The sequence below is a fragment of the Rutidosis leptorrhynchoides genome, chromosome 11, assembly GCF_046630445.1.
Source record: "Rutidosis leptorrhynchoides isolate AG116_Rl617_1_P2 chromosome 11, CSIRO_AGI_Rlap_v1, whole genome shotgun sequence".
NCBI lineage: Eukaryota > Viridiplantae > Streptophyta > Magnoliopsida > Asterales > Asteraceae > Rutidosis > Rutidosis leptorrhynchoides.
In genome coordinates, this window is record NC_092343.1 from 24972001 (window position 1) to 24999993 (window position 27993).

Sequence of the window (27993 nt, forward strand, 5' to 3'; positions counted from 1 at the left end):
CTCGCGCACCTTATAGACTCGCACCTTCCGAGATGCAAGAATTACAGAGTCAACTACAAGAGCTATTAGATCGAGGGTTTATCCAACCAAGCTTCTCGCCTTGGGGCGCATCGGTGTTGTTTGTGAAGAAGAAGGATGGATCCTTCCGTATGTGTATCGACTACCGTGAACTCAACAAATTGACTATCAAGAATCGATATCCTCTTCCACGAATTGACGATCTTTTTGATCAACTACAAGGATCGAGCGTTTATTCAAAGATCGATTTGCGATCCGGATATCACCAGCTGAGGGTGAAGGAAAGTGACGTGATGAAAACTGCATTCAGGACCCGTTATGGTCATTATGAGTTCCTCGTGATGCCATTCGGTTTAACAAATGCACCTGCCGTGTTCATGGACCTCATGAATCGTGTCTGCAAGCCTTACTTGGACAAGTTTGTTATCGTCTTCATAGATGATATCCTCATCTATTCTAAGAGCGAAGAAGAACATGAGCAACACCTCCGATTAGTGCTTGAACTCTTAAGACAAGAGCAACTTTATGCCAAATTCTCCAAGTGCGAATTTTGGTTGAAGGAAGTACAGTTTTTGGGTCATGTTGTGAGCGACCAGGGTATCAAAGTTGATCCCGCCAAGATTGAAGCCATCAGCAAGTGGGAGACCCCCACTACTCCAACGCATATTCGCCAATTTCTAGGTCTCGCCGGTTATTATCGAAGGTTTATCAAAGGATTTTCTCTGATTGCGCGTCCTTTGACCGCACTGACTCACAAGGGCAAGAAGTTCATTTGGGAACCCACACACGAATCAGCATTCCAAATTTTGAAGAAGAAGTTAACCTCCGCACCTATCCTATCACTTCCTGAAGGCAGCGACGACTTTGTTGTTTATTGCGATGCATCGAAGAGTGGTTTTGGTTGTGTACTGATGCAACGATCAAAGGTTATTGCCTATGCCTCCCGCCAATTGAAGATTCACGAGCGGAACTACACTACACATGATCTTGAACTTGGAGCCGTTGTCTTTGCACTCAAATTGTGGAGACATTATTTGTATGGAACTAAGAGCACTATCTTCACCGATCACAAGAGTCTCCAGCACATCTTCGATCAGAAGCAATTGAATATGAGACAGCGTCGATGGATCGAGACGCTCAACGACTACGATTGTGAACTCCGTTATCACCCTGGCAAGGCCAATGTTGTAGCTGACGCTTTAAGCCGAAAGGAGAGGACGGCACCTCTCCGTGTTAGGGCTCTGAACATCACCATCCATTCGAACCTCAACAGCCAGATCAGAGTAGCCCAAGTTGAGGCTCTCAAGGAGGAGAACATATCTCACGAGCATTTGAACATACTTGTCTCTCGATTCGAGGTTAGAGAGTCTGGACTCCGATGTTATGCCGGAAGAATTTGGGTACCTTACTATGGAGATCTACGAAGCCTGATACTTGATGAAGCACACAAATCGAGATATTCGATTCACCCCGGTGCAGGTAAGATGTACCACGACCTTAAAGAACAGTATTGGTGGCCGAATCTTAAGAAGGACGTTGCGACTTATGTTGGTAAATGTTTGACTTGCTCGAAGGTTAAAGCCGAACATCAGAGACCTTCTGGGTTACTTCAACAGCCGGAAATCCCACAATGGAAGTGGGAAAGGATCACAATGGATTTCATTACTAAGCTGCCGAAGACGGTGGGCGGATGCGATACTATTTGGGTTATTGTTGACCGCCTCACCAAATCTGCACACTTCCTAGCGATGAAGGAAACTGATACAATGGAAAGACTTGCTCAGCTGTACATCAAAGAGGTTGTATCTCGTCATGGTGTACCTTTATCAATCATCTCCGATCGCGATCCCCGTTTTGCTTCCAGATTTTGGCGTTCTTTGCAAGAAGCCATGGGAACTCGTCTTGACATGAGTACTGCTTATCATCCTCAGACTGACGGGCAAAGTGAACGAACGATTCAGACCTTGGAGGACATGCTGCGTGCATGTGTCATTGATTTTGGAAAGGCCTGGGAAAGGCATTTGCCACTCGCCGAATTCTCGTACAACAACAGTTATCACTCAAGCATTAATGCTGCACCTTTTGAAGCATTGTATGGTAGTAAGTGCCGATCTCCTATTTGTTGGGCCGAAGTAGGCGAAAAGCAAATCACCGGACCCGAGGTAGTTCACGAAACCACAGAGAAGATTGCTCAGATCCAAGCTAGACTTAAGACTGCCCGTGATCGCCAAAAGAGCTATGCCGATCTTAAACGGAAAGACTTTGAATTTAATGTTGGTGATCGTGTAATGTTGAAGGTTGCACCTTGGAAAGGTGTGATCCGTTTTGGAAAACGTGGAAAGTTGAACCCACGATACATTGGTCCTTTCGAGATCTTGGAACGTGTTGGACCAGTTGCTTACCGTTTGGATCTACCAGCACAATTGAGCTCAGTTCATCCTACCTTCCATGTGTCAAACTTGAAGAAGTGTCTTGCTGCACCCGAACTCATCATACCATTGGAAGAACTTACTATTGATGACAAACTCCACTTTGTGGAGGAACCTGTTGAGATTATGGATCGTGAGATCAAAACTTTGAAACGCAACAAGATTCCGATTGTACGAGTACGATGGAATGCCAAACGAGGACCTGAGTTTACTTGGGAGCGAGAGGATCAAATGATGCGAAAGTATCCTCACCTTTTCCCGACTCCTCCATCTACCTCAGCTTAAATTTCGGGACGAAATTTTCTTTAACAGGTGGGTAATGTAACGACCCTGGTTTTACCAACGTTATTTATTAATAATTATTATTATTAATACGCTTGATTAAATGAATGTATGTTATTACATTTACATGTTGCTTTAATTTCCCGTACTTGAACTTTAAATGCCCGAAACGTCTTTGTGACACCCGGAACTTGCACGAATAATATTTTCAAGTATTATTTACATTCATGATTAATTTTATTAATCATTTTAATTAACTAAGATGGTTAGTTAATTACTTGGGCTTAAGTTGGACTTATTTGGATTATTTGCAACTTGGGCTTTAATTAGTGTAATGGACTCTTGAATAAGACTCACAAGCCCACCCTACTTCTTTTAATGGACATTAAGCCCACTCTTGCATACTTGTAAGTATCATTTAAACATAAACTAACTAGTTACTTGCTTAAGGAATCTAGTTGCCTTATAATCCCCATGAGACTAACCCTTTTATCCATCTTTTGTAAGCTTTAACACCAAGTAACCACCAAACAAACACACCCACCCCATGGGGGCTGCAGGCCGTGAGTTTTGTGGCTTCAAGGAGTCCACACTTCATCATTTCTTCATTACTTGTTCACTTGAAATCTCATTCTCACACACACACAAAACTTGCATCTTATTTTCTCTCTTTACTTTCTCTCTTTTCTCTCATACTTGTAAGTGTTTGAAACAATTTCTTTTCTTCTTTTCTTTGTTGGTAAAAACTGATTTCATAAGCATTCATCATCATCAATCTTTGTTTGTTGTTTGATTCTTGTTACATGTTGTTGTTACTTACTTACTTACTTACTTGTCTTTCTTTACATGTTTCAAGAATCAACTTCTTAGTTTGATTCTTCATCTTTATCTTGTTATAACAAGAACATCCAAGAACATAATCTATCTAGTTATGTTCTACATATTTTGTTTCAAAAGATTAAACTTCATAGTTGTATAAACTCATTACTTGTAGTTCTTGAAGTAACTTTGAAGTTACTTCACTTAAAGATCAACTTGGTTGAATCTTTAAAAGTATGAGCAACTATGAATCATTTTCTTGTTTATTTAGTTTTCTACTTTATTTGTTTCAAAGATTTAAAGTTTATAATCCTTATAATTGTTACTTGTGTTCTTGTTTGTTGTATGTTACTAGAATACCACCTTCATGGTTGGTTTAGGCTTATCATTCATTTTCTTTATTTCTTATTGTTAGTTGCTTACTACACATTTGAACAAGGACATGAAACCAACAAGAGCTTACACTTTGGTGCAAGTATCATGGATCCAACACTTGGTTGTGATCTTTCTTAGTGTTCATGAACTTGTTCATAAACTTACATGTAACCTTGGTTCATCAAACACTTACAACACTTGCACTTGAGTTATGATGGACAAACCTTGGTCAAAATGATGTTAACACATCAACGAGTTGTACACTTGAAGCTATACGCATCAAGGATGAGAACCGTGAAGAACATCAAGCACCGAGACAACCGGAACTCTCCAAAACCCACTGTTCTGTCCAAAACCTACTGACCTGATGCTTCTGGAACAGACCAGTAGACCTGGGCTGTTCTAACCTTGATTTTTAGATAGAACTTTTCGAGTAGATAACTTTTCATATAGGACTCGTCTTAATCCGAGTTACGGTTTAGGATTTATGGCCCTCCGATCGTTACCATGTCCTTTAACGTTGTGCAGAAATTTCTGACCTACTCGCACTTAGACCGTCGCCACGGTCAAACCAAGACGAGTTTGCTTCTGTAAATTTTACCACGCTTAAGGGACTCATAGACGGAGCCATGACCACTGGTCTCACCTTAATTCAGTAAGGGTAGAGGCCGTGGTGACTGACCGAAGTTAGCCTTTGTTTCAAACGACTTTCATAAACGAGTCTTACTTGTTACCTTTTGTTTAATGATGATTGATGATGACCCTTATGACCTTAATTACGTACTTGTAAACCTTTTGAGACGACTTATTGACTTAGTGCTATTTGACTTAGGTTGAGGACGTTTGGACCGTTACTTGCACACCACTTTCCGACTACTACCTTACCATTACTACTAATCATTGTGAGTTATAGCATTCCCTTTTTACTTTAACTTATTTTGGGAACTGAGAATACATGCGGATTTTATGTTTTACATACTAGGCACGAGTACATAAACTTTATATATGTGTGGGTTATATAACGGCAGAAACATTCCCTTTAGCTCGGTAACGTTTAATCATTGGTTTTTGAACCGTGAACGCGAATCTTAGATATGGATCCATAGGGTTTGACATCCCCACTCGGGCTAGTAGCGCTAGCATTTAACGAGTGTTTAATACTTCGAGGTTATACGCACTTGCCAAGTGCACTTTAAGGGGGTACATTAAACGTTAAGTTAGTTACCGGGTGCCCACGGTTAAGCATATACTTTTACATACTTTTGAAACGCTCGTTGTAGCACTGAAATCTCGTGGCCTACTTACATTACTGTTATACTTAAACTATAGCTCACCAACCTTTGTGTTGACCTTTTTAAGCATGTATTTTCTCAGGTGCTTGAAGTCGCTTCCGCTATCTTACTAGTCGTGCTGTAGAACCCGCTGCCTAGAGTTGTTATCGCATGACTACTTATGTTGCATTCAAACTTTTTACTTATGAACTTATGTTATGTAACGACCATAATGGTCACGTACACTTATTTAATGCTTCTACTTAGCGAAGCATACTTTTGATTTGTAAAACAATTGACGTATGTTATGACGTCACTTTTATTTATGAATGTAAACTCTGTTTTGAAAACGCATATAGTACTTAACCTTGTAATGATCCTGTTGTTGATGGTCCGTACATGATGATTTAGTACGGGGCGTCACATAATCCATCCTGACAAAGTCCTTATCGATTATAAACAATTCACAACAGTTGATTACAACGCGAGGTACTTGACCTCTATATGATACATTTTACAAATTTGCATTCGTTTTTGAAAAGACAATCTTTCATTACATCGAAAGTTGACAACATGCATACTATTTCGTAATATATCTTACTATAATTGACTTAATAATAATCTTGATGAACTCAACGACACGAATGCAACATTTTTTGAAATATGTCATGAATGACTCCAAGTAATATCTCTAAGATGAGCAAATGCACAGCGGAAGATTTCTTTCGTACCTGAGAATAAACATGCTTTCAAGTGTCAACCAAAAGGTTTGTGAGTTCATTAGTTTAACATAAATAATCATTTCATAAATTTAATAGACCACAAGATTTCATATTTCCATTTCTCATAAACATACGTTCCATGCATAGAGACAAAAATATCTTTCATATGGATTGAACACCTGGTAACCGACATTCATAATATGCATATAAGAATATCCCCATCATTCTGGGATCCTCCTTCGGATATGATATAAATTTTGAAGTACTAAAGCATCCGGTACTTTAGATGGGGCTTGTTGGACCCGATAGATCTATCTTTAGAGTTCGCGTCAATTAGGGTGTCTGTTCCCTAATTCTTAGATTACCAGACTAAAAGGGGGCATATTCGGTTTAATAATCCAGCCATAGAATGTAGTTTTATTTACTTGTGTCTATTTCGTAAAACAGTTATAAAAAGTTGCGCATGTATTCTCAGCCCAAAAATATATATTGCAAAAGCATTTAAAAAGGGAGCAAATGAAACTCACCTAATGTATTTTGTAGTAAAAATACATATGACTATATTGAACCATGCAGGGTTGGCCTCGGATTCACGAACCTATATCATTTGTATTTTCATCAATACATATAATTGGAATTGAATAAATTTATTTATTATATCTTAATTTATATATTATATATTTAATTTGGGTGTATATATATATATATATATATATATATATATATATATATATATATATATATATATATATATTTAAAATGGTTAATATTTATATAGTTAATATATCCATATTTGTATACATACTTGTTTAATGTTATATTTAAAAGAGTCGATAGTTTGTTATATGAAAGTATTTATAAAAGTAATTTTAGTAGTTTTTGATATATATAATTAGGTGATATTTTAATATAATTTTAATATATGTAAAAAGTATATTTCGTGTACAAAATATTTATTTGTTTTAAAAAAAAGTTTTTGATTTGAAAATAATAATATTTATAATCATATTACTTACTAGCGATACTTATATTGATATTAATATTATTAATAACAATAATAATAATAATAATAATAATTATATTTGTAATTAAGGTTATGATAATAATAATAATAATACCAATATTATTTTATGATATTACCTAATAATAACCTTAATAATAATAATAATACTATTAACCAAAATTTTCAACACTTGATAATAATAATATCAATAACAATAATATTAGTAGTCCTTAATAATATCATTAATAATAATATCAACAACTAATAATAAAAATAATAATAATAATGTTTAATAATAATAATAATAATAATAATAATAATAATAATAATAATAATAATAATAATAATAATAATAATAATAATACCTCATATAAAAGACTCCGTGTTTTAATGGCTGCTCTTAAAACATATCGAAGTAGAAACAAAAAAAAAATGATGCAGAGACTAGGTATCATCATCGATTTATCATCAGCAATCAACAATTATCCTCATTATCAGCCACCGATTTGTCATCAGTAATCATCGATGACTCGCAGGTCCATCAATTTGTCATCATCGGTTTTCTTCACCATCGTTAATCGTCATCTCTCCCTAATCGATCGATTCATCAATTGATGAGGTATGGTATCTGTTTCTTAAATATTCTTAATTTCCTGTATTTTAATTAGATTGAACACGGTCTGTAACAGTAGGAAGGTTTTGATTGAATGAAAATCCTAAATAGAAGCAGTAAGCGTGCAGCAGCAACATATGATTTCAACAACCAGAGCAGATCGAATGCAAAACCCAGAAATCATTAATTAAACCTAGAGGTACAGTTCTTGATGATCTCCATAAATTAATACGTGGTGTTTGTTGAATTTTTATCGTGATGGGCAACACAAGTAACACATGTAGTGTTTATTGATGAGTCTTGTTTCGAATAACAGAATCACAATCATAGTAACAGATAGCAGGAACAAAATTGGATAGCAATTTGGTTCAGTTTCTCTTTTTTTTCATTTATTCCTTCACTTATTTATTTATTTAATTTTTATTATTATCATTGTTAAAACATAAAAGAATAGCAACAACAACATATATATCGGTTTATGGGTTGCAGGTGTGTTCTAGGGTGGTGATTCGAATACAAAATAGCAGCTGTAGCCCTTGTTCAAAACAGAAACACAGCAGCAGCAACATTATCTTTAATGATGTTTTGCTAATGGTTATTGTCTATGGTGGTGCTCCGGTGATGGATTGAATAGAAACAGAAACAATGTATGGTGATAGTAGCTGCAGTAGCGTGGTGGTGGTTTGGTGATTCAAACAAATAGAAATATAAAGGTATAGCAGCAGCGTTTTTATGCTCTAAGTGTTGTAATTATTGGTCAATTGAAAATAGAAATCTTAAACACTTACGGTTATATGTGGTGGGTTTTGCTGATCGAAACAGAAATTGTTGCAGCTACATAGGTGATCTTGTGTGGGATTTTGATGATGGTTTTCGACAAGGATGATCATACTTGAGGTTAATCCGATAGTGTTCTTGGCAACAAGGAAATATGAGTGTTGGTGATGCGAATGGGTCTGTGGTGGGTTTTGATCATGAAAAGAACTCGGATTTAATAACAACATAAGTGAGCTTGGTTATGTTGGTTGCTATGGTAGCCAAAGGTGAGTTGAGGTCGAGTATGTGGATGAAGAAAATGGTGATTGGTTTGATGTTACACATTTGGTGGTGAAACAGATGCAGGAATGGGAGAGAGATATAGAGAAAGATAAGATGGTGGTGGATTAGTATCCGGACAGTAGTAGATAGATAGGAGTTGTTTAAGAGTATTTGTAATTGATATTGATGGAAAAAAATCAACTGACTTTATTCTCTAATTTCATATAATCGATTAGTTATATATTGAGTGGGAGTTGTTGAGTTCATAAGTGGAATAGAAAAGAAATAAGGAAGACAGCGATTTTAAACATACTTAATATACTTATCTTATTTATATTTAATTAATACTAATAACTAATAAATATAATTATGTTAATAATAATAGTACTTTAATATTATTAATAATATTAAAAATAATAATAATAATACTTTTATAATAAGAATAATGGCAATAATGTTAATAATAATATTGATAAAGAAAGAAAAAAAATATATACATATATTAAGTTTACTAACAATTCATAATTCTTTTAAATGTAAATTATAATTTTAATCATTCTTTATGACTTTTATGTCTATAATCATAACTGTAATAAAGTTATTTAAAATCTTAATTTTTATACTATTCTACATTTAATATAATATCCAATATTATATTGTATGATAACATTTATTTAATATTTATATATTACAACTAATTATAAATTATATATATATATTTGTATATATATATTTTAATAGTAACTTAATTATTTTATTTAACATTTTACATTCTTAATTCCAATTAATTAAAGTGTATTTTATTAATTCAATTTATTATATATATATATACACTTTCATTTATATTTATATATATTTACATTTATACATATAAGTATACATATTCAATTATATACAATTGTTCGTGAATCGTCAGGAATAGTCAAAGGTCAATTGAATACATGAACATAGTTTCAAACTTTTCTAGACTCAACATTACATACTTTGCTTATCTTGTCGAAATCATATAAAGATTAAGTTTAAATTTGGTTGAAAATTCCCGGGTCATCACAATCTTTCACCAATTTTTTTGGAAAAAGCTCGGGATGCGCCTTCCAACATTTTTCTTCGAGATGGCTTGAAATTTTACAATGTTGACAATATTTATTAGAGTTATTAGAAACTAAAGAATTCTGCTTGAAATTCTTTTCGTTCACCTCATCAGGAGCTTTAATTGGCACGGTATCATCAATTTTCAACCCACTGTTCTTGTTTTATACTTCAATAGCCATAGCCAATCGACTTGCATTAGAGATATCTTTCAACGTGTGTACGCGTAATTCATTTTGAATATGTCGATTTAACCCAGAAATATATTTGGTGATTACATCTTCATTGTCTAACGAAATACCTAATGCCACCGCAAGATGTCGAAGCTCTGTTGTGAAAACTTGTACCGACTGCCCCTTTTGTTGGTGAAGATTGTGCCATCTTGACCACCGATCTTGAGAATATCCCATAGGATAAAATTATTGGCGAAGGAGTCGAGTAAAACGAGACCATGTGACCTCCTCTAGGACATCATCTTCAAGTGGGAATTCCACAATGCTAGTGCGTGACTTGTTAGTTTCAATCTTGCAAATGAAACCTTCTCAGTACTACTAAACCCGTAAAGGGTGAAGTAAGTTTCGAGTTGGTCAATCCACGAGTCTAACTTCTCGGCATCCACAGTTCCATCAAATGTTGGGATGTCGATTCTAGATTCAACTTTGAATGGTCGTTGAGAACCACGACCAACAATCTCACTCGTTTCATCATCACGTTCTTCTTCAGTGTCATACTTAAAGCTCGCTTCTTCTTCATTTCTCTCTTTGAACGGTGTTTCCGTAGCTTTTGGTTTTTGTTGTGTTTGAATCCATGCAAGCACAGACTCAAGTTGACTCGTTAAGTGGTCAACTTTCGCAGAGAGTTCACTCAAGCTTGGTGTGTTACTTGCTTATGCTGCCATTCTTGGTGTTATTTGTGTTTTGTTTGGTTGCTTTCGATGAATTTTTAACTCGGACAAAGGTTTTGCGGAAGCTTTGTAGTTGGACTTTGTTTGCACCATACACAGCTAGGAACGATGCTCTGATACCACTTGATCCGTTGCAAAATATTAACTTGACAATTTTGTAAGGATATTAAAATGCTTTGCTGTTTGTGAGTTGTGATCGACGCATGCAACAAAATATGTAAACATGTGCAGCAAAAACAAATAAGGAATTTTAGTTGTTTTTATTTCTCTCTCTCTTTAAATGTATATTATTGGATACAAGAAAAAAGGCATATCCTCCAACTCTTTCATTCACTCCCTATTTATACAAGAAAGTTAACGAAGTCAAAATAACCCATGTGTCCACTACTGCCATGCACCAGAATGTGGGCAACATCATTTTTTTTTTTTGTTTCAGTTGAGAAAATCATGCATGATCAAAAGATCCCTCTTGACTCTCCCAACTAGCCTTGATTCTCTGAGATGGGTAGTTGACCACGCTGACCTGATCACCGCACTTGATAAACTACTCATTGATAGTTGTTATCTTGTTCAATTGATTACTAAAATTCTAAGTTATACAATTGGGATCAACAAGAAACTCAAGTCTATAAAAAAGAAAGTATCGTTAGATGTTCGTATCGCATAGATTCTTTATCCAAGGTGTAGTAATGTGCCATTATACTCGAGTATCGCATTCTGAAAAATTTCAAAATATTAAAAGAAACATGTCTATTGACCTTTATATTTCAATTCTTTTAACGATAATTATTATAGACAAGTAACGAAATTGAAAAAGGAAGAAGACATGAATTTGATGCTCGACACACGCAACGACTTTTGTGGATTATGTTTATTCTTGATGAGGTGATCGATTGATAACGGAATATAAGATTTTTTTTGCCTTACGTTGTTACATGTTTAGACGTTTTATTTATAAGTCAATAGAATATATTAAAGCCAATCACGTAGTAATTTATCTGTCCCAAACAAATTATTATCGACATATACGCAGTTTAAGCCAAAAGAATTTTCTTAAGAAGACTCAAGTTTAGTATCACCAACCAATTCTCGCATGTGACAGCGAGTTTGGTCCCTAGTATTGTGGATGTACAAAAGTGTGCTTAAAAGAAACATTCACTAATGATATATACGTACCAACTTCCTAGCTTTATATACATATATCGATCACTCGACGAACCCCAGATGAGTCGGTCGTTTATATCAAACCTCTATCTCGGTTTTTTATTCTATATAACTTGTATTTTTGAGCATTAATTAAAGAACGATGTTTTAAATATAAAACAAGTCAAAATCCACTCAAATATAATAATATAATGGAGTAATAATTGGTAAAAAACAAAGATAATGTTAAAAAAAAAGAGGGAAGACTTTTCATTCTAATGACTCCATTTATTTATTACTATTAGTTTTATAAGTAGTACAAGATTCTAACTTCCAAGAAGTTGAAGATCGCAGACGTACAAAAAGCTAGCTTAACTGACTTTATCTTACTAATTGCATTAGTAGTTGACTAAGTATGCCAAATGTTGACAAATCTTAAACGTCCACAATTTGACTTTTGTTATTTAAAATGCATGGATGGATGATGATATTTCTTCCATCAAATTTGATAAATTTATTACATGTGGTCATGATATACTTGTACAATATAAGTACACAATGTACAGTTGTAGTGATGATGAAGATATCAATATCAATAACCATTTAAAATACAAGTCCTTAGTTATAAGGTAACCACTAATTAACCACTTTAGTAGTTTAGAGTTTAGACACACATGCATTATATATATATATATATATATATATATATATATATATATATATATATATATATATATATATATATATATATATATATATATATATATATATAGATTATTAGATTAGATTAGATTCATAAAATTTATAAAGTGATCAAGTAGATATTTAGACTTACCAACTTCTTCCTAACATCATGCATGTGCCTATATACGTTAGTTGAATACAAATGAGGCATTTGTTGTTACCTATATTGTACAAATGAGATTTGAATTAGAAAAACAGAAGCAAAGTGTAATTTCTATTGCATGAGATCGATACCAAATTACCAATCACTTACCTATAATAATTAAATAATAATGTGCGGTTAAGATTATGAGTCAAAATCATTCTCTTTCATTACACTTTGACTACAACATGCGTTTTTTTTTTTTTTTTTTTTTTTTTTTTTAATGTAATTTGTTGTATCTAACAACTTACAAAATACATATTACATACGGAGTATATAATTTGAAGGAAAAAAATTCATGATGAGTATGCTAGTTGGATTTTTAAAATAATCATGAGAAATATAACATATAATAATAGTTGATGGAATTTGTAGAAGCTAGGAAATTTCATTATTAGAATCTCAACAGAAGATTTACATTTAATTAGAAGAAATATAATGAAAATTTATGACCACAAACAGAAAAACTAACTAATCAATGAACTAATAAAAGTGGTAATTAATCTACTAAATTAGCACATGATCCTATTTCAACTTCAAACCACATAATTCATATATACTATAGGTTTTTTGATTATGTGCTTAAAAACATATTACATGATTTAATAACTTCTATAATTGGTTAAGATTTTCTTCCCAATTCCATAAATCTGCATCATTGATCTCCATCATTAAGCAAGAAGTAATAGTAACATTATCTTCTGATGAACTATGGCTTTGTATCCCCTGATCACGTGAGCTCGTTCTAATTGCCATTAATGATTGATTGTCAAAATGAGTTGTAGCATGATGGTGGCCATCGTTGTGAACGGTTTGTTGAAATGATCTTGGCTCATGTATCGTAACTGATCCTGCTGATGGTCTTCTATCGAACGATATCAAACAACTCGATTTCATATATACTCGACATAAACTCAACTCTTGAATCAACTGCAAGATAATTGTGGATTGAATTTATTAAATAAGATAAGCCTATGAAAGTTTGTAAGCAGTTTTCTTGCTAGAAGACATAAATTGTTAAGTTGTCAATACGGATGTTCAATATTCGGTATGAACTCTAAAACTAAACTAAAATTTGGTATGAACTCAGAAAACTATATTGAATGAAAACTGAAGAAAAAAAATCGAATTTAGCTTTCAGTTTGATTTACAAATCGGAATTCAAATTTTCTTTTACTAGGTTCAGTTTAGCCGAAACTAAATTTAAATCTGAATTCACTAACAATATATTAAATTATTAAGTATATTGACCATAAATGATTTCAAAACTCACGTCAAGTCAAAATTGAGTTTTTATACTGTAGTTTTTTTAGATTACGCTTTATTTAATTTTTGGTTTTAATTGAAATCAAACTGAATTCAAATATAAAATTTTAAGTATGGTTTTAGTTTCGGTTCGGTTCAGTTCAATATTGCTCCAAACTAAGAAAACTGAAAATCGAACCAAATAACACTCTTACAGTTCGATGCCCAATTACATTTTTGCAAAATATAAATAAGAAGTCAATCGATTATTCTACCAAATAATACCTTAGGTTTAGAGTTGGCGTGCAAGGAGGGTTCATCTTTGAAAGCCTTATATTCATTCATTTTCCATTTAGTTTTCTTCCCATTGGGAACTCGACCATTGTAGAAAACCAGAATTCTTTTAATCCCAATGGCTCGATTACTCGAAGAAGAGTAAACAATGCTCGGAGATCCAGTTGCCTTCCAGTAGCCAGTTTTCGTGAGACGAGATGGTCGTCCTCCTCTTGCTTCTTTCTCTTGTCTAGGAATGAAAAAGAACCATTGCTCGGGATCACCTTGAACACGCTCTCCGGCATATTCTACAAGTTTATGACGATATTTTGGAACATGTCATATCTAGTTGTACATGACTAATAACTAATTCATTATTTGGTATGTGCTTTAGTTTTGAATATCATATTATCATATAGCTTGTGGAATACTCCGTACTTCATATGACTTGGTATTTGTATCATAAACTTCAAAAATGTATATGATAATGAAAATGAATTGTACTTAGAAGTTTAGAGCACTAAAACTAGTTATCTGATGCAAATACACATACATATATGCATACATTCATAACTAAAGGTATGTAGCTAACTTTCTTATATAGTTGCATGAAGTAGATATTTTTTTAAAGTATTACTCTCCGATGATCAAAAAGTACAAATGATACATCATTATGAATGGAAAATGTTAGAAATGATTATGAAAAAACTTGAAACACTGAAAAATGAAGATCACTAGAATCATATCTTGAATGACTGGAAAATGTCAGATATAACTTGGAAAAAACTTAGTGAGATTCTATACAAACTTAGTTAGATTGTATAGTAGTAAAAATATTCACACTACTCAAATAGTTGAGAAAACTTCATCCGTTTACAAAGAAAATAACAATTTGTAGAATATATGTAATATAAATTTTCAAAAACTTTGTAGAATAATTATACATATTTAAGCCATCATAAAACAAATAAAATAAGGAGTTAGCTAGATAGAAGTACTTACGAGGAAGATCTGATGGATAGATATCATAAACATGAAGCTCGGGTATCACTTGATCGATAGCTTGCAATAATCTACTCGTGTTTTTGTGTTGTATTTTGTGTTTTAAATAAAACGATATCAACTCTTCTTCTGTCGGGTAGAATCTAAACCCCGGTGTCATATCCCTCTCGATCTTTAGATCTCAACGTAAAGTTCACATATATCAGTTATATATATGTCTCGTTCGTTTTGTAAAGCAAGATAATATCTTAACTATAATTATTTTTTTTTTTTTAAAAATCAATCTTTTCTTCAAATTATGAATCTTATGGTGCAATGAAAATTTCGAAGGAGATGATGCATTTTATTATATTTATAGGAAAATGAAGTTGGTAGTAGAAATATAAAAGTGCAAGTGGTACGTACGTGTGGAAAGATCATGTAAGCGAGTGAAATGAGAATAAAAAAACATTTAGAATTTTATAAAAATGTCTCACCTCGACTTCCTACAAGGTCGTTTTTTGAAAACGTGTATAAAGATTGGAGTAACTACATCATACAAGTACATTTTTCTTATTTATATTATTAAATTAAGTAATTGATTAATGAAGAATTTTAGTTAAAGTTTACTTTTGTCTCTAAGACTCTAAGCCTTAATTATAGAAATTTCTATGCAACTCCCTTAAAATTCTTACTTTTTAGAATATTTTATACATGTGGGATTTAAAACTAAAATTCTTTCATTTTTTAATTCAATACGGTATATAAATATCCGTGCATGAGCTTTTTCGTGAAGGTTATTCGGAAAACCAGGCGGTCAAACCGTATTATCGTATGATAATTTCTGATATTTCATTTTTTACTTTTGACCCGGTATTAAGCCGGGTTAAGGTAATTCCAGATCCGTCGGGTCCCCATTTATTTACTAACCGTCGGGTTTTTAGGTTTCCCCGCGGGTAAACTGAGATCCCTATATACTTACTAACTCCAGGTTATCTGGTTTTTTTTTTGTAGGTATCAAATATCTCCGTTGTTAACTATTATCATTCATCATTCACTTATTTCAGTTTATATTTCAATAATGATATTAAATATTAAATGGGTTCTAAATCTAAATAAATATAGAACAATAGTACAATATCACGTTATAGCTTATATTATTACACCACTCCCAACCATGACGTACTTCCTCCCCAGGACACACCGCCACATCAGCGCCACATCAGCTTTCTCTCTCCATTTATTTTTCACTTCCTCCCCATCACACACCACTACATACTTCCTCCCCATCACATACCCACAAAATTAATTAATTAATTAATGTACAAGTTGTTAATGGTAGTGGTACAAGTAAATAAAGCACAAATATAGGAGAGAGAGAGAGAAAAATATGTCCTCGAAATGTTATGCCGATGACAAACACCAGCACGGAAGAAAGAAAGAGAAATGAGGGCGGCCGAGGGCGGGGGGAATGCCAACGGCGCCCTCGAGGGCGGCCGAGGGCGGGTGTGAGGGCGGAACCCATTGGGAGTGGTCTTATTATTATTAAATTTTTTCATAGTTATTAATGAAATTGAAATTCTCTTCGGCTCGGGTATACGGTCGAGTATGCAGGTTTGTATCTAAACCCATCGTCATACCTGAATCCCGAAAAAAATGTAAAACCATCCTTAAACCCGGCTCAAGACCCGAACCCGGCCCAAAAGTGATTTACATTAAGTGTGTAGATTGTAAAAATTAATTATACATAATTTATTAAATGTGTTTAAGGATGACATTCGCGGGCGATGGACACCGATTCCTTATATCATCCACCCGCCCACAATAACTTTTTATGTACCCGTCGAAGCCCAAATATGTTAAAGATTAATTTTCCCCCTTGCCCGTATCCCACTGATAACATGCTAATCATAGAATTATACAATTTAGCTAATTAAAAAGGCAACACAAGAGAAAACGTAAGAAATATATGCTAACTAGTTGTTGAACCCTCGCTTCGCGTCGGAGGTTCGGTTTTCAATGTATTTTATTGCGTTTAGTTTGTAAAATTATTTCGCGGCTAAATAATGATGTCGTTGAAGCGCAACTCGAGTCGATCTAAAAGGTATAACCCGTGAAAGATTTAAATGTTATGTTAAATTAACAATATATGTCCATCTCCGCGTTTAGCTACGTAATTATCGACTTTTAAAAACGCAAAATCGACGTGTATGAAAAGTACCCCAAATATTTAGTGTTTTTTAAAAAGTGTCCGTTTTGCGTATAGTTAGTGACATTGTGTTCATAAAATTATTTCGAGTTTAACGATGATGTCGAAAAAATTTAACTCGTTGCGAGCGAGAAGATATGACCTGTTGAATATTTGAGTGGAGTTTATTTAAGATTTTTTATTAAAATGGTTATTTGACACTTTACCCCCTTGGAGGTCGATTTGAATATTTGAAAAAAGTGTGAGGGTCTTTGTTGGTGTAGTGAAATTTAATTAGGATTTAAAAAAAAGAGGTGAAAGGACAAAAATGCCCCTAATTACTATTCGCCATTTTTGTCTAGTAGATAATATAGTAATAGTAATTACGTGGTCGATTTATAATGAACTAGTCCGGGCATCGGCCGACATATTCATATTTAACGCAGTTTTATTTACAGAAGGAAAAATGGTTCATGTGTTATGCGTCGTTGTTGGTGTCATCGGCTTAGTGTTTTTCAAAATCTGTCCGGTTCGAACGTAGTTAGTTTCGTTCTGTTGATAAAATTATTTCGAGTCTAACAGTGCTGATGAAAAATTTTAACTCGCGGCGAGCAGGAAGATACGGGATGTCGTTGTGTTTAGCGTTTTTTAAAAAGTGTCCGTTTTGGACGTAATTAGTATCGTTTTGTTAATAAAATTATTTCGAGTCTGGCGGTGCTGTCGGAAAAATTTAACTCACGGCGAGCGGAAAGATACGCGCTGTCGTTGTGTTTGGTGTTTTTTAAAAATTGTCCGTTTTGCGTATAGTTAGTCCCGTTGGGTTTGTAAGATTTTTTCGAGTTGAACGGTGGTCCTGGTTAAATTTAACTCGCACCGAGCGAGAAGATAGAGCCCGTTATAAATTTGGGTGGAATTAGGTTATTTTATTTTAATAAAATTATACATTTACACTTTTAACCCCTAAAAAGTGTGAACTTGAGGGGCCTTTATGTAAATGTAGCCGAAGTTGAAGGACTGTTTGTAATGTGAACGCAAAATCAAAACTATAACTCAATATAACTTAAACAACATATTTTCTAATCACTTTTAGTATATGTAAGTATTAATAGGAGGTTTTATGGGTAAATTATAAAAATTATGTGGTTGATTTATAATGAATGGGAGATTTTTATGGTTAAATTATAAAATGTGAAAATTCTTTAATAAGTTTATATAGGTATAAATTTAAGTATTAAAAAGGGTGTGGTTGAGTTTTAAAAAATAAGAAGTTTGTTGTAAATTTATAAAAGTTATAAAGTTCCTATATCTTTTAGATATATAGAGTAATATTATACCATTTGGCTATATTATTATTATTATTATTATTATTATTATTATTATTATTATTATTATTATTATTATTACAATTGAGTGAATCTTGGTTACTGTAGACTCGATTTTTTAATACAAAAAGGGTAACTTTGTCTTTTTACACTAATGTGTAAAAAGACAAAGTTACCCTTTTTGTATTAAAAAATCGAGGCTACAGTAACCAAGATTCATTCAATTGTAATAATAATAATAGTTCAATTTTATAGGTATAATAAATGATCATTTTTAAATAACTATAGATGTATGTAAATTAACAGGTATACTAGCAAGTTGTTGAAACGGGTATCCATGACTCGCTCACGATCAACGGATAAAAATTTTTACTCGACCTATACACATGTATAAAGGTTTTTTCATCATAAAAATAAGTATTAATTTAATTATATATATAATTAATAAATTTATAGTTAATAATAAATAGTAATAATAATAATAATAATAATAATAATAATAATAAATTTATGTTCTCTATCTCGACGGCATGCTCTGCCTGTTCAAGGGTTTTTACTGGGGATATTTTCGGGGATCACGCGGTGTCTTGTGCTGGTATGGTGGGTATTAAGTATCGACATAATATTGTCCGGGATTCCCTTGTTGATGTTTGTTATCGATCTGGGATTTCAGCGAGAAAGGAGGTTGACATTGGGTTGTCTGGAGGGAACGACAGGGCCCTCAGACCTGCAGATGTGTTACTTTATTCCTGGGATTGTGGTCGCGATGTTTGTGTTGACTTGACAGGGTCTTCTCCTTTGACACAGTCTGGGCTTTCTGACTTTGTCCCTGGACGTGCTGTGATTAATGCGGCTCGTCGGAAGTGGGTCAAGTACGAATCTAGTTGTCTGGCGATTGGTTATGGTTTCATTCCTTTCTCATTTTCTTCCCTTGGGGAATTAGAGAAGGAGGCTGTTTCTTTGCTAAAACGGGTTCAGAAGAGTTCGATGGCGCAAGATATTGGTGCCGGTGCTGCTGCTCATATTTTTACTAGGATAGGTTTTGCTATTGCTAGAGGTGTGGGGGCCCAGATTGTCTCTAGGCTTCCCACTAATTTTTTGTAAGTTTTAAAACTTTTAAGTTTATAATAATAATAATAATAATAATAATAATAATAATAATAATAATAATAATTATTATTATTATTATTATTATTATTATTATTATTATTATAATTAACAAATAATTACATAATCGGGTAACTTAAATATGTAAATAAAGATAAAATAATATATTAAATTTCAAATATTCCAACTTAATCTACGAGTTGGCGTAACTCTACCTTATCTTTAATTGATTAATATAGTTAATTAATATAATTGAAGAGTATTTAAGCAATAAAAGATATAAGAAATTAAATATAGAGTAATAATTAATATTTAAGTAAATGAATGGTTAGAATAAGGGGTAAATACTCCCCTCTCTATTAAAACCCTAAAACAAAAAACCAGCTGCCACCTGCTTTCTTTCTCCATCGGCCGTAGATTTTTTTCGGGCGGTCCGGAGGACCTCCCTCCTTCTCTTTTCATCCGTTGTATATATTCTCCTTTTCCCTTGTTTTGATTTTTTTCCATTCGATGACTTATTTAGTTCTATTTTCATGTCTTGATTCAAATCAATAGTCTTAAGTAGTTCGAATTTGTTGTTTATGAGCATAGCGTGGTAGTTACACATGCTCTTAAGTCGTGGTCAAAGTAGTTTCAGGCCGTCCTCTCATGTCTTCGTTCGGTTAGGTTTTCGTGTAGATTTAGGTGACACTATTTTCATGTAGATATGTGTTGAAGAATTTGGGTTCTGGTCAAATGGCGATTTTCAAGCACGTAAGTTACAAAAAATGAATCGAGTAGTCACATCAGATTTCGTGTGTGGTTTTGGGTTGTCTTCATTATGGTTTCGAGTTGCATTTAGTTGTTTTCGGGCTGTTTTCGTGCTGTTTCGGGTAGTTTTGGGTAGTTTTAGGTGGTTTAGGGTGTTTTCGGGTGGTTATTATGATGCGACTGTTCCATTATTATTATAACATCGAGTTATTTCTTGTTGTGGCAACTGGAATTTTTGGCAAGGTGAGTTATGTAATTTTATATGACTTGAAAAGCCATTTACATTAGTTCGAGTTCTTTCCCGTGACCTACTTTTTTCACTCTATATGATTTTTGCAAGCCATCTCCAATTATGTTAGTTATACAATATTGAGTAGCAGCTATTAGTTAAAACTAGGATTGTGGTCCGCGCGTTGCTGCGGATTTTGTAACTCATTCTTTTGGGTATTTGGTTGATGTGTTTAGTGGACGTTTCCTGCATACTTTATTACTAAGTACATACAAATATAGTTACATAGTTAAAGTACACAAAGTTTATTAATGACATTACACATAGTTAACTAATCATTACCACATAGTTTATTACATTGTACTACCACATGTATTTGACCGACTTGAAGCAGCAGATCCAAGTAATCCTGGGTTCCGTTGACCAAGTGAAGGCTGCATATCGAGGCTTGTTAGTCTTTCTTCCGCCTCTTATCTTCATGGTCTGCGAGTAACAATGTTTGTTATTTTTTTATTTGATGTTATTGATTATTATTTTTTTGAATTTTTTTTACCAAGTTTACTTGAGTTGCTGAACAACAATCTTTTTGCTGTTGGTATGTCCTGTGAGGGTTTGTCAATGTCTGTGACTGGAGGAATTTCAGTGTTTGGTGGTGTGTAACAACTGGTGTGGTTGTCACCTTCATGAAGTAGATACAACCTAACTTTTGAATCATTCCTTGCGGCTCGATTTTTTATGTATTCAAATTGTTCTTGAAACAAGACCCAAAGCTTAAAAAATGGGTCAATTGGGTTACTTGAAGACCCAAATGGGTCTACGCACACAATATCAAAAATTATTCCAAGACCCAAATGAGTCCAATAACATAATAAAAAATTACTTGAGGACCCAAATGAGTCCAAATGGGTTTACTTCAAAAGATTTGAAAAATGTGGACTCGGTTTCGGCCCCCGCTTTCGACACTCATTTTCGGTTCCCGGTTTCGGGCCCCGGTTTTTGGCCCCCGGTTTCGTGCCCCGATTTTTGGCCCGGTTTCGGCCCCCGGTTTTGACGCCCATTCCGCCGCGCCGGTTTTCGGCCCCCGTTTTCGAAGCCCGATTTCGGCGCCCGGATTCAGCCCCCATGTTTTCGACGCCCGGTTTCGGCCCCCGTTTTCGACGCTCGGTTTTGGCCCCCTTTTTGGACCCCGTTTTCGGCGCCCGGTTTCGTCGAGCGGTTTCGGCCCCCGTTTTTGGATCCCGTTTTCGACGCCCAATTTGATTGCCCGTTTTTGGTGCGCGTTTTCGGCCCCCGATTTTTGGTTCCTGATTTTGGCGCCCGGTTTCAACCCCCGATTTCAGCCCCCGGTTTCGGCGTCCGGTATCGGCCCCCGATTTTCGGCCCCCGGTTTTGGACCCCGATTTCGTCGCCGTTTTTGGAGAGCGTTTTCGGCCCCCGGGTTTCGGTCTCCAGTTTTGGCGGCCGGTTTTGGACCCCGTTTTCGGCCCCCGGTTTCGGCCCCCGGTTTCGGCCCCTGTTTTCAGCGCCTGGTTTCGGCCCCCGTTTTCGACGCCCGGTTTCGGCGTCCAAAAATACATCAAAATCGGGGTCCAAAAATACATAAAAATGGGGTCCTAAAAAGGCGCATGTTCGAAAGAGATACATCAAAAAATTCAATTAAGAACAATTTTACTAGCCCGACCCAACTGACCCGGGTCTTGATCCAACCCGACCCGGGTCTCGACCCAACCCGTTGGACCCATTTTAATTCTGACCCATTTCGACCCATGACCCGTTTCGACCCAAACCCATTTGATCTTTGACCCAACCTGACTCATCTCGACCCGTTTGCCAGGTATATTCAACACAGATAAATTTGAATTTTTTTTATCATTTTCGTGAAAGTATAAAACCGAAGAGTATTCATACAGTATCTCCTTTTTAAGTAAATCGTGTAGCCAATCTAGGAAGAAGATTGTCGACTCGCAAACGTTGAACGTTTTTTTTCCATCCACATGCCACTTCCAGCCAACAGAAAAGCTTCCACCATAGAATACTTCCATCGAAATATAATTTTCATCATCACTATCATGACCATATAGAAAATGTAAATACACACCGAACACAATGAAGACATAATATTCTATAAACTAAAAACATAAAAGTCTATCAATTGTATATATCATATACTAGAAAGACCCAATGTTAGACATTTTCTCGCACGACCGTTGTGCCACTTTAAATTGTTCCACTTTAAGTTGTTCTGACTTATATATGAACAAAGAAAGCCATGTACATTAGAAAATGAATATGTAATAAGTTTTTTTCACTTTGATGAAGATGAATGAATGTGAAATGAAAGCTAAAAGAGATATATATGCTTATAGATTCAATGAACACTTATTTATAACATAAGAGCATTATGTATGGACTTCAATTACATTGTTAACTCTGATGCAGTGATAACTAATATGATATATAAAGACATACACTTCAGATAATAGGATTTCATCACCAGTATATTTGAACCAAAGTTGACTATAGTTTACATACTAATACTCCATTGAGACAAAGGTTGCAACAAAAATCATAATCATAATCAATGATCCTGTAAATGGGAAAATAACATACCTGAGTCGACAGTTACTTCAACTCTTTAAATAGATAACTTTCTTTTGCAATCAATAACTCTGACATTACAAAACCATAAGACAGATCTTTAAAATACACAGAAACATTAGCAGACACAAACTAATTTGAATTTCTAGTAGCTCCCCATACTACTGTTTTGGTTATCAATACCCATTTTGACACCCATCTAATAGACAACCATTGTAAAGGTTCTTTATGTTCTTAAAACCTAATAATTCTTAATCCTATAACTTCGCAAATATAGTAAATCAATTTTGTAGTTAGCTAAATCAACTTCACAAGTAATTCATCTACAGTTGTAAATTCGTATCTTAGATACTTCAATGAAACCAAATCAATCAAAGTCGACTATAAAGTTAAAGAAATATGGAGTATTCCATTTTAAGCAAAACTCAATACTTGAATATCAGTTGGCGATTTGACAAAAAGGAAACAGATTAGTTACTTACATTTGACAAAAAGGAAAACATATTAGTTACTTATGACGTCACCTACGATGCTCCAATTTGTGTGCGACGATGCTTGAATCTGACTACGCGTCATTGTGTGCCTGAGAGCAACAAATAGAAAGCAACTTATAAGTACCCATATATATTCAACAACTTAAATAGGTGTAAACACTAAGCATCCACTACATTACGAAAACTAAAATCATAAATTATTTTTATTATTAACTCATCAAATATAAACAATAAAATCAACGATATAACAAACCTTCAACTACAGTTAGGAAAATGCAAATTAAGAACGACAGATATAAACTTCAACTAACAAAAATACTATCTAAAAGAACATGCAATAAGAAAAAAATAAATAACAAACATGTAAACATAAAACAAACACAAATTCTGTTTCTAAAGAGAAATACCAAACCTCAAAGCATGTACTATTGTCTAAATCAACCAAAATTCAACACACCAAATGGAATGCATAAGAACCCTCATTTAAAAAGATATATACTTTAAATACATTTCAAATCCTCAAAATTTATTATTAGGGTTATAATAATAATAACAATAATGATAATGATAATGAAGTAATATAGACCAACAAAAAAAATATAAATAAATAATTTCTGACCTAACCTTTTTGCAACATGAAATGTCCCGTTCTTATTGATTAAAAACGTTCCATATTAATTGATTTCGTTGCGAGGTTTTGACCTCTATATGAGACGTTTTTCAAATACTGCATTCATTTTTAAAACAAACCATAACCTTTATTTCATAAATAAAGGTTTAAAAAGTTTTACGTAGATTATCAAATAATGATAATCTAAAATATCCTGTTTACACACGACCATTACATAATGGTTTACAATACAAATATGTTACATCGAAATCAGTTTCTTGAATGCAGTTTTTACACAATATCGTATAAACATGGACTCCAAATCTTGTCCTTATTTTAGTATGCAACAGCGGAAGCTCTTAATATTCACCTGAGAATAAACATGCTTTAAACGTCAACAAAAATGTTGGTGAGTTATAGGTTTAACCTATATATATCAAATCGTAACAATAGACCACAAGATTTCATATTTCAATACACATCCCATACATAGAGATAAAAATCATTCATATGGTGAACACCTGGTAATCAACATTAACAAGATGCATATATAAGAATATCCCCATCATTCCGGGACACCCTTCGGATATGATATAAATTTCGAAGTACTAAAGCATCCGGTACTTTGGATGGGGTTTGTTAGGCCCAATAGATCTATCTTTAGGATTCGCGTCAATTAGGGTGTCTGTTCCCTAATTCTTAGATTACCAGACTTAATAAAAAGGGGCATATTCGATTTCGATAATTCAACCATAGAATGTAGTTTCACGTACTTGTGTCTATTTTGTAAATCATTTATAAAACCTGCATGTATTCTCATCCCAAAAATATTAGATTTTAAAAGTGGGACTATAACTCACTTTCACAGATTTTTACTTCGTCGAGAAGTAAGACTTGGCCACTGTTGATTCACGAACCTATAACAATATATACATATATATTAAAGTATGTTCAAAATATATTTACAACACTTTTAATATATTTTGATGTTTTAAGTTTATTAAGTCAGCTGTCCTCGTTAGTAACCTACAACTAGTTGTCCACAGTTAGATGTACAGAAATAAATCAATAAATATTATCTTGAATCAATCCACGACCCAGTGTATACGTATCTTAGTATTGATCACAACTCAAACTATATATATTTTGGAATCAACCTCAACCCTGTATAGCTAACTCCAACATTCACATATAGAGTGTCTATGGTTGTTCCGAAATATATATAGATGTGTCGACATGATAGGTCGAAACATTGTATACGTGTCTATGGTATCTCAAGATTACATAATATACAATACAAGTTGATTAAGTTATGGTTGGAATAGATTTGTTACCAATTTTCACGTAGCTAAAATGAGAAAAATTATCCAATCTTGTTTTACCCATAACTTCTTCATTTTAAATCCGTTTTGAATGAATCAAATTGCTATGGTTTCATATTGAACTGTATTTTATGAATCTAAACAGAAAAAGTATAGGTTTATAGTCAGAAAAATAAGTTACAAGTCGTTTTTGTAAAGGTAGTCATTTCAGTCGAAAGAACGACGTCTAGATGACCATTTTAGAAAACATACTTCCACTTTGAGTTTAACCATAATTTTTGGATATAGTTTCATGTTCATAATAAAAATCATTTTCTCAGAATAACAACTTTTAAATCAAAGTTTATCATAGTTTTTAATTAACTAACCCAAAACAGCCCGCGGTGTTACTACGACGGCGTAAATCCGGTTTTACGGTGTTTTTCGTGTTTCCAGGTTTTAAATCATTAAGTTAGCATATCATATAGATATAGAACATGTGTTTAGTTAATTTTAAAAGTCAAGTTAGAAGGATTAACTTTTGTTTGCGAACAAGTTTAGAATTAACTAAACTATGTTCTAGTGATTACGAGTTTAAACCTTCGAATAAGATAGTATTATATATATGAATCGAATGATGTTATGAACATCATTACTACCTTAAGTTTAGTAGGTAAACCTACTGGAAGTGACAAGAAATGGTCTAGCTTCAAAGGATCTTGGATGGCTTGAAAGTTCTTGAAGTAGGATCATGACACAAAAACAAGTTCAAGTAAGATTTTTGCTCGAATTAAGATAGTTTATAGTTATAGAAATTGAATCAAAGTTTGAATATGAATATTACCTTGAATAAGAAAGATAACCTACTGTATATAACAAAGGTTTCTTGATCTTAGATGATTACTTGGAATGGATTAGAAAGCTTGGAAGTAAATTAGTAAACTTGAAGGGATTTTTGAAGTATTCTTGAAGTGTTCTTCCTATGATGATTATAGCTTGATTCTTGAAGTGATTTTTGATGAAGATGATGATTAACTACTGGAAAAATACGTTCATAATAGTGTGGGTGTGTTGAGAGAGAATTAGAAAGAGATTTGGAAGTGAAATGGAGTGAATGATGAGTGTTAATTGGTGAGTGGTGAGTGGGGTTAAAAGGAGTTCTAGTTAGTTGACTAGCTCATGGTAGAAGTTAAAATTGATTAGTCATACATGACATAATCAAGAGTGGAATCCCATGCTAGTTCCTATTGGTATATACCCATAGTAAGTACGTTTTGAAGCTGTGTATAATACGGGTAAGAATACGACTAGAATTCTTGATGAAAGAAAAGAATGGGAAAGTAACTGTAACCATTTTCGTTAAGTATGAGTGTTTTGATATATGTCTTGAAGTCTTCCAAAAGTATTTTAATACATCTAAATACACTACATGTATATACATTTTAACGGAGTCGTTAAGTCATCGTTAGTCGTTACATGTAAGTGTTGTTTTGAAACCTTTAAGTTAACGATCTCAATTAATATTGTTAACCCATTGTTTATTATATCTAATGAGATGTTAAATTATTATATTATCATGATATTATGATATATTAATATATCTTAATATGATATATATACATTTAAATGTCGTTACAACGATAATCGTTACATATATGTCTCGTTTCAAAATCCTTAAGTTAGTAGTCTTGTTTATATGTATATAACTCATTGTTAATATACTTATGGAGATACTTACTTATCATAATCTCATGTTAACCATATGTATATCCATATATATATCATCATGTCGTTTTTACAAGTTTTAACGTTCGTGAATCGCCGGTCAACTTGGGTGGTCAATTGTCTATATGAAACATATTTCAATTAATCAAGTCTTAACAAGTTTGATTGCTTAACATGTTGGAAACATTTAATCATGTAAATATCAATCTCAATTAATATATATAAACATGGAAAAGTTCGGGTCACTACACAACATATTATAGGCATCAATCAAATTCAAGTATAAAGTTAAAGAAATATGGAGTATTTCATTTTAAGGAAAACCCAATACATGTATTTCAGGTTGCGATTTGACACGACGTCACCAATGATGCTCCAATCTGTCACCGACGATGCTTCTATCTGGCTACGACAGCCATTATCGTTATTGTGGCTGTCGTATAGGTCGTTCAGGCGATAGTTGCGGTGGTGATTGAGGAGGTGGTTGTGTGTAACATCCTGATGTCGGGCCTAGGTGAATTTACCTTTTTACCCTTTAAGTGATTTTACGTGTATTTTAAGTGGTTATTATTTATTAT

At 33.6% G+C, this 27993-nt stretch overlaps 1 protein-coding gene across 1 annotated transcript; it reads right to left on the reverse strand.

Annotated features, from left to right (window-relative positions):
- Positions 1-13139: 13139 nt before the first annotated feature.
- Positions 13140-15402, reverse strand: LOC139877602 (NAC domain-containing protein 90-like). The gene is made up of 3 exons (XM_071865031.1): positions 15113-15402; positions 14123-14418; positions 13140-13522 (listed from the first exon to the last, which is right to left on the reverse strand). The coding sequence occupies exons 1-3, from the start codon at positions 15270-15272 to the stop codon at positions 13205-13207; spliced, it is 774 nt and encodes a 257-aa protein (XP_071721132.1). The 5' UTR covers positions 15273-15402; the 3' UTR covers positions 13140-13204.
- Between the last annotated feature and the right edge of the window lie 12591 nt (positions 15403-27993).

Excerpts from the sequence above, each read along its gene's own strand:
- LOC139877602 (XM_071865031.1), bottom strand. The coding sequence starts at position 15,272 with ATGACACCGGGGTTTAGATTCTACCCGACAGAAGAAGAGTTGATATCG. Across the intron at positions 14,419-15,112 it reads CTATCCATCAGATCTTCCTC|AATATGCCGGAGAGCGTGTT; the intron begins GTAAGTACTTCT and ends ATAAACTTGTAG. Across the intron at positions 13,523-14,122 it reads ACGCCAACTCTAAACCTAAG|TTGATTCAAGAGTTGAGTTT; the intron begins GTATTATTTGGT and ends ATTATCTTGCAG.